At 37.1% G+C, this 13,325-nt stretch overlaps 1 protein-coding gene across 2 annotated transcripts in view; it reads right to left on the minus strand.

Annotated features, from left to right (window-relative positions):
* Positions 1 to 13,325, minus strand: part of VWA8 (von Willebrand factor A domain containing 8) — a 188,723-nt gene that overhangs the window by 11,553 nt on the left and 163,845 nt on the right. For both annotated transcript variants that reach the window (XM_035553444.2, XM_035553445.2), the window contains exons 40-42: positions 9,379 to 9,487; positions 3,361 to 3,486; positions 1,252 to 1,410 (exon numbers count right to left, since the gene is read on the minus strand). In XM_035553444.2, the coding sequence (XP_035409337.1) occupies positions 1,252 to 1,410; positions 3,361 to 3,486; positions 9,379 to 9,487 (394 nt within the window). The remainder of the gene's footprint in view (positions 1 to 1,251; positions 1,411 to 3,360; positions 3,487 to 9,378; positions 9,488 to 13,325) is intronic.

Raw genomic sequence — 13,325 nt, forward strand, 5'->3', positions numbered from 1 at the left:
TGTGAGCAGCTGATCCACTAAACCCCTTTCCCATTTATTTCCTGATTACAGTTGAGTTCCCACATGGCTTCTCTAGGCTAAGGTCTAATCTTACGGTTACAGAATTTTTCTCCAACACTAACACAAACAGAGGCTCACTATCTACCTGTCCCATTTTTATGACTTTGCAGAAGTGTAGTATCTTTGGGAACTCAGCCACTGTTTCAAATTTGTTTGAAATTAAGCAATATGCTCTGAAGTTCAAGGGGAAAAAAGCATGACTGACAGAGTATGACAGCACAAGATTTACCTAGGAAAGTAGGCTAAAAACACAGTGCTTGTCTCATTTTATAGCCTCTTCTCTGACAAACAGAAGTCTAAATGATTGGTTTATTTTAGAAGACATTCATTAAGCACATGACTCCATATGACCTGTTTTTGTACAAGAAATTCTATGGAAGAACAGAAATCTGTAGGATTATGCTATCAGAGGAACAATGTGAAGCAAACCTGATTGGATTGATTGGGACTAAGTTTTCTACTGATTTTGTTTAGAAGATTTTACATTTTGTTCAGATGCATTTTATGTCTCCTATGTGAGATGATCTTCAGTTGGACATACTTATTCTTTCATTAAACTTTGAGTTTGCCAAGAATTAACTCAAGATTGGCCATTTCTGTCATTTTTGAGGTTAAAGAAACATACTCTAGGCCTTGTTTCTGTTTGCAGAGATAAAAAAAGACTGTAACATTTATTTACATTTCTTTTGCAGGTTACTATTAAATAACATTTTGGACCTAATATGTTCCAGTACAAGAAATTTTCTTCCTTTCAGGTAACAGGAAGAGAACATAACTAATGAACAAAGAAGTTTGGTCTTTTTCCATCAGAAATTAATACTGTCTGTACTCTGGGGTGAGACTGAAAGGCTGGACATTTTTGCATGTCCCAAAGTTCATACTTACTTGCATTCTGTAGTCTTAAGTGTTTCTGTATGAAGAAACAAATAAACATATGCACAGAAAAAGGCAGCATATTTCATCAAATTAAAGTCTTAAAGTCTTAAATTGAAATCCCCCCTGCTGAAGTGTGTAATGTTTCTTATCCATTCACTAGAATGATTTTTCAGATTGCTAGAAACAGATCAATGCCTTTATTTCCTTACAGGAATGAATAATGTTCTTTGGCTAGACTGACTGCTGAAACACTTTTTCCACTGCTCCACACAGTCTAAGCTATAACCACAGACCTCTTAGCCCAGCTGTAATTACCTTAAATTTGTGCTCATAATTCTCAAAAGCTTCCATGACCATGCAGACAGCCTCCATGGAGCGTTCCAGCCGTCCATCTACCCCATTAAAGCGGTACATGCTACCAGAGACATCCACCACCAAGCGCAAGCGTTTAGGTTTCTGCTGGGGGCTTCCAGGCTGACAAGGGAACACAGCACAAAAAAAAGTTTTCTACAGTATAAATGAGAAAACTAAACACCATACAAAGGATAAAACAGTTTAGAAAGAGAACCCACTGGACTGTGCAGAGCACAAAACCTTTATCCAGCAAACACTGACTATATATATATAAAAAAAAAAGAACAAAACCATTTTAACCTTTTTTTCTGTTTCAAAACAATTACTGAACAGGTACCTCAATTTATTCTTTCCCCTCACCTTCAAAGACTGGAAAGAAAAAAACCTGAAGAATTCCATACATGCTTGTCAGGAAAATACTTTTTTCTGCCTCATTTTTTATTCTTTATGTTTTATTTCAGTAAGAAGACTCTCAAGTTTGCTCTGTCTGCCAAGGCTCATAAGGGAAATGTTTTTCCTTGGCTTACAGTACTAACAGGGACCCTTATAAGACTGTAAAATCTTGTCTGCTGAGGTTAATAACGTTCTAAAAATGTTTGAAATCTTGTTCTGATTAACTACTAGTTTTTTTTCTTCATTCTGATCCTGAAACCATTATTTTTTCCTGAAAACAGTCCCCATCTGTTTTAACAATTACTGGCACAGTACATTCAAAGGCGCTGCTTTATACAGTGTGCAGTAAGATGAGTCTGCACTCAAGTAGAAGGCTCTTAAATACGATCTGGCAAAAAACAAAACAAAACAAAACAAAAACAACAACAAAGAACAGTCACATTAAAAACAAATACCTAAAATGTTTCTATTACCTGTAAAGAGTTGCCAGCATTTGTGTGCTTCACACTTTTAATTGTTCCCTCAATCAACTGTGGCATCCCTGTTCTACCAAAAGCAGGAGGAACAACAGGACCCATTAAATCCTACATTAAATCCTTTTTTTTTTAATGCAAAATTTAAACATCCCTTTTTTTTCCTGTTATAACTGAACTATTTTTAACAAAGTTTTAAAATATATATATTGTATAAAAGCATTTTGAAAAAGATTACAAATGAAGATCAAATCATTTTTCCCTTATTGATCTTTCACACAGGCAAGCCCAACTTCTATGAACTGGTCAAAGTAAGAGACATCAGGACCAAATAGCAGAAATAAAAATAACAGAAATTCATCAAATGTGGTGATGATGAATCATCATTTGTGCATCAGCTGATGCACAAAAAGATGTCGTACTTACCTAATTAAAAAAAAGAATCTTAATGCAAAAAAAATTACCAAAAAAAATGGCATCTATCATGAAGTACTACTGTTATATATTATTGATTAGCCACACTAGTTCTGGCCACGTTTTGTTGGTCTGCTTCAACTGGTTTCACTGTTACAGTCTCCTGTAAGGCCCAACCTTGTCTTGTAAGGAAAGGCTGAAATGAGCCACAATACAGACAACTTTATCATATCTTAATGGCTTTGGTTCACACTTTTTTCTCATTACTGTTTTTATTCTTGTAAATCCAAATACCTGTGAAAGCCAAAATGCTTTGTGTATCACGGAGTAAGAACAGATTTGTAAAGTGTTTGGCTTTTTAAAAACTTCCTAGGGTATCAGGGTCTATATTAATAAAAATTAAATTTAATTACATCAGTGAGAAGATCTTTTCCTTTTCTTTTTTTAGATAAATAAACAGTTTTCTGATAATTGCCTTCAGCTCATTAAAATATAAAGTAAGAGCATAAAAAGAGTTGCATTGGAAACAAAGGGCCGTCTCGATTAGCATTCTCTCTCTGACAGTGGCCAACAGCAAATGTGTGGAAAACTATAAGAAAAGGTGAAGCACATCTTCCATCTTGTGGTCACCACTGTCTCAGTGAATTCCTGTGCCAGAGATGGTTCTTCTAAGGTTCTAATCTCTATACCTCACTCAAACTCCATACACATATATTGTACAGCTCCTAAGAAACCATCAAACCTGTTCAGATCTTTCCCTACGTTCCCCTGCTACTTGTTGGATACTTACTTGTGGCTCGAGCTCTCCCCGTCGTTTATAAATGGCTTTTTCTCCTGTCAGCCCATCAATGATTTTGGCATCATCTAACTCTCCAACAGCTTGGTGTCTCAGCCATTGTCTTTCCTTACCCTTGGCCTACGACAGAAAAAAAACACACCTTAATTCACTTAGTGATGCGAATGTATTTCAGGCAATTTAATTCCTGCTGAATATGACATACAAATGAACTTCCTTTGTAATTATGTAATATTTTTGGCAAAAGTCAATGAACACATTTTCATAGCTCTCATACTTTCTTTATCTAAAAGAAAAAATAATACTGACAAAGGACACATTCCCTCTGTAATTTTGCCATCTGTAAGTATTTTGATATATGGCAGTTTAACTGTGGACTGTGAAAACGTTAACATTTTTTTCTTGCAAATGTGCTGGAAATCTGTGTAAAAAAATCTGTGCAGAAATACATACAACCAGAAGGACAAACATAACTGACCACATATTATGGATTCTCCATCCAAGTAGCACAAGAAGGAAAAAAAAAAAAGGGTGACAAATGTGAAACTAAGCAGTATTAACCTCAGGTAATGGCGTCTTTTAAAACAACATTCATAATATGCTATTTTCTATTTCAAAATAAAAACATTGAAAATTGTGATACTCAAGAGACACTTCACTAAATGCTTCTTTCAATTTTTTGAAAAGAGCAATGGTTATCTACAGCCTGGCCTGATGAACATGCACTACAATCCAGCAACTAAAATATTCATGGAACACCTGTATATAGAAGCAAGCACTGAACACTGAAGATTCATGTGCTTAAGATTACAAAAAATATTTTAAGAATGTTTTAAAAGGGTAGCTTTATCACGTTCACATGCCATAAGATCCATCAAAAAAATGGAAAAGTATGCATATATGTGTTTTATGCTTTATTTCATTTTCAGTTTGAAGTTGCTCATCCCAGCAGTAAGCCCACCTAGGAAAGACGATTTTAAATTTTTATACGTATAATACATTTGCACTCAACAAAATTGCTGGTCAGCAGCTGGAGGTAAATCAAATATCCAGCAGGACACAAACTGCCGTAGACATTGGATCTCTGGAATGAAAATCACTCGCTCTTTGACAAGCAGGAAGTGTTATATTACAAATCCCATGTAGGCCTGGGATTTGAGAGGATGAATCTTTGTAACTTTGTACAGTCTGAGTGGTCAGATGGCGGCTTCCTAAGGCTCAGAGAATCTTTGAAATCACTTTGGTCAAAATTTATGAGGTTTTTCTTTTTAGAGCATATGGAAAAAGGCATTCTGGACTACTGCCTACTGCATATTCAAGACTAATGGACTAGTTATCTATGAAAATCAGTGTGCAGAAAGAATACAAAGCCACAGGGAAAATGTTTTGGTTAGTTCATTTTACAGTATAGAATTAACAGAGCTGAGTCAAGCACAGTTTTTTTAGTTAGGTTGTGTCAGAAGCTTTACAGATGCTTCCTGACGGGAAGAAATAACAATGCCAATATATGGAAACCTCAGCATCTTAGAAAATCACAGGAGGGGAAAGTGGAAAGGATTTCTTAGGGGTTCTGAATTCAGTCAGTTGTGCTCTGTGATACATTTCAGTGGTGTTATGGCTGGCCTAGCTTTAACCCATTTTTGGGACAGGGCATCCAGGAACTTGTTTGTACCCCAAACTGGTAGCTTCTGCTATCATTAATTACTCTTGGGACGGAGTTTGAAAGTCTCATTGATTCCTTTGCTGCCCTCAGACTTGTGTAACATTGCAAGAAGACACCTGTAAATTCCAGGTGACCTCTATCTGCTCCACCAAAGTGTCACACCGTAAGTGTTTTCCCACTGTGAAAAACACAGTAGGATAACCCATGGCTAATTGCAACGCTCCAACTAACCATTACAAAGTGCTCCTGGAGACAACATGCTGTTCAGTGAACAGAGCCTGTCTAAAGTGAATCATGGCACTTCCAGGATGATGAAGATGAGATGAGTTTGCTCCTAGTCATCTTAGCCACCAGTGTACTGGGACACATAGAGCCTTAACACTTCCTGAGGGCTGCTGTTTTGTCAAATGTTTGTCATTTGCTTCCTTTCATTAAACGGGAGGGAAAAACAACAGAAGATTATAAAAAATTTCAGCTTCACTGAGCAAATTCTCAGCTAGTTTCACTTCTGCTTGCACTGACAAAGTTTTAGCTTTGGGACTATTTGATGTTCAATGAACAGCAGTGTGGGAAGAAAATTGTTTTTAATTATGAACATAATTAAAAATCCTTCCGACCATTTACCAGTTTATAAAGCTTATGCTATGTTCTGCCTATGCAACAACAACAACAACAAAAAACAGTACTGGAGTTGAAATTTTATTAGAGTAACACAGAGTTTACATTCCTCTTTTAAAATAGGATATAATACTGACAAAATCTGACTTAATGTCTTTGCAAAATAATGCTAAAATTTTTAGACTACTCAACATCTGCCTACTCAGTGCAGAATTTCCAAGAATTTCTTTCCTTTTATAAAAGCTAAGGAAATCTCACCTTAAGCACTTGTGTGATATAATGCACATATATATATATAAGGTAAGTTTCAGAACAATTTCAATATATAAATTTCTTAAGTTTAAAAGTGATATGGATATTTATGTTTTTAGGAGAAAAACCAGAACTATTATATATATACATCACTTTGGTATTTTCCTAGAAGGGTCATACAGTCTATTACTACTGTGATATACTAACACCAAATTGATGAAAAAATGGTATATATATTTCTTGTGTTGCTTTTAAAATTAGAAAAATTGTGCTAGATACCCTATCTTATCAGCATGACAACACGACACCTGATGATAATACACCACTGCAGTAATTCTTCTCACTGAAAAACACCAAAGGCATACTTACGTAGAAATATTACAAAATATAACCATGATGTCTGTAAAGAGCTCAGAAAAAGTGCATATGAAATGACTGTATTTAAACATTTAATGGTATAGGTTTGTATGAAATATTCCCAGTTGTAGTCTCCATTTGTTTCTGGGAAAACTTTATGCATACGTTCCCAGAAAAATGTAGTTTTTGAAACCAGAAACCTACTACTGACATAGCACAGGATTTCTCCCCGTCTCAGCTCTCTGAGCTATGTTTATTACCGGACTGCCACTATTTCACTCTTGCCGCTCTGACCTGACAATTCCCACACAGTCTAAATCAGACAGAGCCCCACTAGGCTCAGTGACTCAGGCCCAGTTTCATCCAGTTTAAATGTAGGTGCCTAAAGGATGCTCAGAAGCTACAGGGGCAGTTGCCCCAGACTCCCTCTGTAATCAAAAAGAGTATTTCCAGAGGGCAAGTCATCTTAGGGCTACGAAGCTGGTGAAGGGCCTGGAGCACAAGTCCTATGAGGAGTGGCTGAGGGAACTGGGGTTGTTTACTCTGGAGAAGAGCAGGCTCAGGGGAGACCTCATTGCTCTCTACAGCTACCTGAAAGGAAGGTGTGGGGAGCTGGGGGTCGGCCTCTTCTCACAGGTAACCAGTGATAGGACTAGAGGGAATGGCCTCAAGTTATGCTGGAGGAGGTTTAGGTTAGAAATGAGGAGACATTTCTTCTCTGAAAGAGCAGTCAGGCATTGGGACGGGTTGCCCAGGGAGGTGGTGGAGTCGCCATCCCTGGGGGTGTTCAAGGAAAGGTTGGACGTGGTGCTTAGGGACATGGTTTAGTGGGTGACACTGGTAGTAGGGTGATGGTTGGATCAGATGATCTTGAAGGTCTTTTCCAACCTTTATGATAGTATGATTCTATAAAATCTGAGAAGGCCTTTCTGAGTCACTGAGTAACTGAAAGTTTTTGAATCTAGTTCACACGTACAAGCTTCACTGAGGATGGTCAGCATTAGGAGAGAGAAGAAAGCTCATCACTGACTCAATTTCCTGGAGTTCTGGTTTGCTATTTCTACACAAGATCAACGACAACTTGTAATGCTTTGTTAATTTTGTTCAAATAGTTGACAGAGATCATTGAGTTATGTCAAGTAAAATTAACGATGAAATTATGTTCTCAGACTGTATTTATGCATTGCTTTCAAGGATCAGCCTATTTCAAATATATCTTGCTGCCGTTACTGATTTTTGAGGCATCAGCAACCGGACTAGAATCCCAGCCTCCTGATTCTTGGGATGTAAAAGTTAATCAAAGAAACATAATTTTTAAAACAAAACCACAAAACCTATCAATAAAAAGACATATGTTGAAAAGAAAATCCAGGTGAAATGGATTTTAAACATGGACAATGTATTTTCATTATGTGAACACAGTACGTTTTAAACAAGGCAAACACATTTTAAAAAAGCCAGAAATGCTCTCTACTGAAAAGGTAATTTGGGATTTTCAAAAATTTAAAACTATACCGACATCAGAGGTATCAAGTAGCTCAGTACTGTACCACTGAGTTTTCTTTGAGAAATGAGGAATGTCTGACTGATACCAGAGAAAGAGAACAGTTTTAACTGAGAACACATAGTGTATGTAAGATTACCAAGAATAAATGGGAGACAGTGGCATATCTCTCAGTGGCTTTGATTCACCATACTGTAGAATTTGAATAAAAAATATTCTTTCTCAATAACATAAAATAAAACATGCTTGGATTTAGCTACCCAATTAACAGCAAGCATTTTTCAACTAACTCCTGTTATCATTTACCTTGATTACCGACCTAGTGCATATTCTAATAAAATAACTACCAAAACATGTATAGAAATTCTTAAAGTGAAAAATTTGCTTTCAATATTGCTTTTATTCTAAGAGCTGACTTTTCCAAATTCATTGAGTTTGCTTTTTTTCATCATATTGTACATTTATTATCTCTGTGGTTAGCTGCTATGGATTTTCCCAGGAAGTTGGTGAAGTCTCATAAAATTCTGAGGCTTATAAGTCTTTGCTTTGGTATTAAGATGACCTTTTTAACAAAGGAACAGGATATGTCTACTTATATAAAAATACATTATATTTTGACTATGATTAATGTGACCCTTGAATATAACAATTTTGGCTCCAAGGAATATATAGGGCTGATTAAAAAAATACTTTAAACTGAAGATTCACTTATTCTCTTCTTGTCCTAGAGTGTGCTTCCAACTGCATATCTGCTAGAAACATGTTAAAAACAACCATCTGGATAAAAATAAAACTTTTTCAATGAATCCTCTCTTTGCAAACCGAAAGCCTAAATCCTGAACTGAAACACATAGTAAGTGCATGTATGAATCAAAGTGTATTACAAGACCATCCTAAATGATCATTGAATGAGGAGATCTCTGAGCCTTCAACAGAATTATTTTTATCAGAGAGATGTCTTATAAGGAGTAAATTTATTTTCTTTTCATTTTCACTGAAGACTAGCAGTTCCTTGAAACAACGTACTTTTTGTTTTACTTACACTGTAGGTGAACACTAGCATTAATAAACCCTGGAGCAGCCACAGAACCAGTTACTAGAAGAAAAGCAAACTAGTGATTCTGGTTAGCTTCCACTTTTGGAGACTGAGGCTATACCTATTTTTATTAGTAAGATTTAAAAATAAACCCAAGAAAATTTTGTTTCAGCTGCATATGCAGCCGAGCTATGATGTAAATGTTTTGCTCTTTTAACACCTATAGTATTTGCATTTTTAAGTCTTTTGGACAGGAAGTAAAGACAAAGACTGTGCTCTACACAGTGTCACATACTCTTTTAATAACATATCATCTTTTCTTTCACAAAATTTTAATACTGAATCTCTGTGAGCTGTGGTACGGGAATACTGTAACTTGTAAAGATGAGCACTGAGATCCACTTAAAAGCTGCCTTTGAAATAGTAGTATGAGATTGTGTTTTTCCTGTACATTGATTATAACCTGTACATTTAACCTTCAAACGTATCATCACCAGATGGTAACTGAATATTAGCAGGACAGTATTTTGGGCAAAATGTAATGAGCTGACCATGTTCCTTTACCAGTGAATCTAAGATTACCTGCAGATTGTCTAAGATGATGCGGAGTGACTGAACTTGACGTCGTACTGCTCCAGAGAATCTTTCATAAGTAGATGCGTCATACTCGCTCATCTGAATCTCTTTCAATCTAAAGCAAAGAACAGGTAGCTTAGAACAGTTTAGGAAATAAGTACATCATCCTTTTATGCATATAAGTCATTACGTATATAAATTATAACAGGCTTGCTTACTTGATAACAGGCAAATTCAGACTGTAATGAACAGACATGACACAAATCAAAAAAGTGGCAGACACTCTTGTGAATTTTTGAAAAGTCAGGTGATCGCCAATGTCTACAGGGATTGCCTCACATTAAAACATTAAAGTTACTAATCCTTTGGCTCTCTCCTAATCTGCTTTCATGTTTGGGACATAAATCAGATGTTCTGAAAACTGTGATCAAATTCTAAAGGTTTTAGTGGCTCAGGTGTTGCTGTATGTACATACAAGGATCATGAGTGCCTATTCATTACTTCACTGTTGGAGTATTTTAAACATATCACAATCCACATTTTAACGTAAAGGTTAAGTAAAGACATGCTCTCAAATCTGTTGTTTAAGATTTATGACTAGTCACTGTGTTTCAAATACCTATGTTTGTACTTCATAAAATGACGAAATCTTGAAACAAAGAAGCTTTAAATGAACGTGAATAAAAATGTGCTCCCCCACAAAAAATGAGTCATGTCACTGAACTCTATTCTGTCCAGACATCTAACAGAGAAAGCAACATCTGCACTATAAAAACAGAGACATGCTTCTTCTGTAAATTAAGACATCTCCACTTAAAGTTCTTTTGTTCTCAACATTGTATCTGAGCAGATATCCTTAAACTGATGAAACTCACAATCGGAATGTAATTATAGAGGTTTAACAGTGAAGTATGAGCTAGCAGACAGATTGATATGCTGGATGTGTGCACCATTTGATAATTTTGGTGATCCAGCATCATGTAGTGTGGCAGCAATCTTGTATCTGCCCATGCTACCATCCACCATGTGTCTGCATTCAGTCCTGAGCTAAAACATTGGTCTATCCATGCACAGCTTATTTCAAACACAAGCACTTCATAACAGCATAATCTTACTCACACTGCTTTGAAAATACTGATTTTTAAATGAACTGTAAATGATTACTATAGTACGTATAGGCTAGTCATATTTCAAATTCCATTTTTTTTCATACCATGACAAGTTACTTGCCTGAAATATATACTCTACATGAGAATGAAAACACCACAGGTCTAGATCCAAACTGCTGTCTAGACTATCATAGAATATCCCGAGTTGGAAGGGACCCATAAGGACCATCAAGTCCAACTCCTGGCACCGCACAGGTCTGCCCAAAAGTTTAGACCATGTGACTAAGTGCACAGTCCAATCTCTTCTTAAATTCAGACAGGCTTGGTGCAGTGACTACTTCACTGGGGAGCCTGTTCCAGTGTGCAACCACCCTTTCGGTGAAGAACCTCTTCCTGATGTCCAGCCTAAACTCCCCCTGCCTCAGCTTAACACCGTTCCTGCGGGTCCTGTCACTGGTGATAACGGAGAATAGGTCACCTGCCTCTCCACTCCCCCTCGCGAGGAAGTTGTAGACTGCGATGAGGTCTCCCCTCAGCCTCCTCTTCTCCAGGCTGAACAGGCCAAGTGACCTCAGCCGCTCCTCATATGTCTTCCCCTCTAGGCCCTTCACCATCTTCGTCGCCCTCCTCTGGACACTCTCCAACAGTTTAATGTCCTTTTTGTACTGTGGTGCCCAGAACTGCACACAGTACTCGAGGTGAGGCCGCACCAGCGCAGAGTAGAGCGGGACAATCACTTCCCTCGACCGGCTAGCAATGCCGTGCTTGATGCATCCCAGGATACGGTTGGCCCTCCTGGCTGCCAGGGCACACTGCTGGCTCATATTCAACTTGCTGTCAACCACAACCCCCAGATCCCTCTTTGTGGGGCTGCTCTCAGTCACCCAGTCTGTACGTATAGCCAGGGTTGCCCCGTCCCAGGTGCAGGACCCGGACTATTAAAGGACTAGACCTTTAATAACATTAAAATCAAGCATCAAATTCTTGTTGTGTTTAGTATTACTCTATTTTTCTATTTTGAATTATGTACTGACGTAGTCATTATAGCCAGCTATTATTATTCATTAGAGGCTGGAAAACACAACGTTCAGTGCTGTACACTTTAATTTACTTCGCAGCTGCTGCCAACCGAGCTTGGGACCTTCACATCAACGAAGAAAATGTTTCTTTAAGTATCAAACAAACAAAAAACCTCACATGCAGTTTTACTTTGGTAGAATCCATAATGATCCACAATGAAAGCCAGTTCAGAAAAATACCGCATCTATTCAAGAGTAGTTGGTAACTCTATTCTACTAAAATAGGGCAATTTCAAATGTTTTCTGCTAGCCAGTAAAGCAATCAAAAGCCTTTGTAATAAAATTATCCCTACCAGATAATCATATATAAGCAAAACAGGGAAATTTGCAGTATCCCTTATTTTTTTCCTTTAGCCCTAGGACTCCAACCTCCCTTTTCCTAACTTTTATCTGTTAGTTTCCAAAATGACCCAAAAAGTACAGAATAAGAATCCAAGTCAAATGTATCTTCAGAATAGGCTACATTTATTGCTGTTACATGCCAGTTTACTGCTTTTAGCAGGACATGAACTGTTATCTCATGTGCCGATACTCAGATTTTACAGAACACTGCTGCAGTGCTGCCATAACATGCATCAGTATCTACAAATTTCCCCTGTCATGGGCTTTCCAAAGCATCATACAGGCAGCTAGAAACCCACTAAAGCATGACATATGTATAAACAGATGTACAGTATCCAAGACCTTACATATCAAGTGGTTTTATTATGGGACAACTGATAGGCAATTTTGTAGAAAGAGGATTAAATGTAGTCTTCCATCCTGCCCTCCTAAAACGCCAGGAAAAAAAGAGAGCCCTGCCTCCACCCTGAAAGTAAAGCCTGAAGTAACTACTTTTAGTTTAAATTTCTGGATGTTGCTTGTGTAAATTACATAGCTATTAAAAGGCATTTTCCTTTACAGAACCTCTTTCTGTGAAACTCTGGTATAACCTGTACATTTTCCCTGTCTTTATTAATAACTAATGTTCTAATGAATATGTTAAATGCTCCGGGAAATTTAGTAATAAAAACAAGATTAAAAAAGAACCTTGACCTGAATGCAGTAGAAAAATTGCTGGTTTTAAATACACTGATTTATTTACAGCATGTGCTCTATGCTTGAAAGCCTTTTTATTTATGCCATTTGCTTCAACTGATGTAATCTCACCTACTCCTTATAGTACCCAAATTTGTCCCCCTACTGGGAATCACTTTGTTAATGGCAGCAAAATGTGAGCTGATAAAGCTGATTCTAAATTTATTTGCTCTGATCTTTTTAATCTGTCTTGTACTCTCTTCTTTCACACAGCTATTCACATTGCAGTTATGTCCTGGGCTGAAACGTAAAACTTATTTGGTGTGACTATCAATACCCTTAGTTTTTTTTATGCCAAGTACCAGAGTTGACCTGAAATTTCAGACAGTGGAAGAAATCTGAATCTCTGTGCATGGTATGAGAAATACTTGGTTAGTAACCCTGTGTTACACTAATGCAGGGAAGATCAACAGTTCTCATAAAAGTGTCTGTTGAGATCTAAGAGTTCAGATCATCTAACCAATAGGCTACAATTATTTCAAAAAGAAGCAATTTGCTCATAATAGACCATTTCAAAAGATATTTGTTAGGTGACCAATTCCTCACAACATGCAACCTGAGTTCACCATAATTCAAACAATTTTCATGTAATAGATCCCTTTTTAAAAAAGATAAAATACTCACATCAGTCTCCTTATCCACCTAGCTATGTTTTACTCTACCAAACTGCACTGTCATTTCAACAATG

Source organism: Cygnus atratus, chromosome 1 (genome assembly GCF_013377495.2).
Source record: "Cygnus atratus isolate AKBS03 ecotype Queensland, Australia chromosome 1, CAtr_DNAZoo_HiC_assembly, whole genome shotgun sequence".
Classification (NCBI taxonomy): domain Eukaryota; kingdom Metazoa; phylum Chordata; class Aves; order Anseriformes; family Anatidae; genus Cygnus; species Cygnus atratus.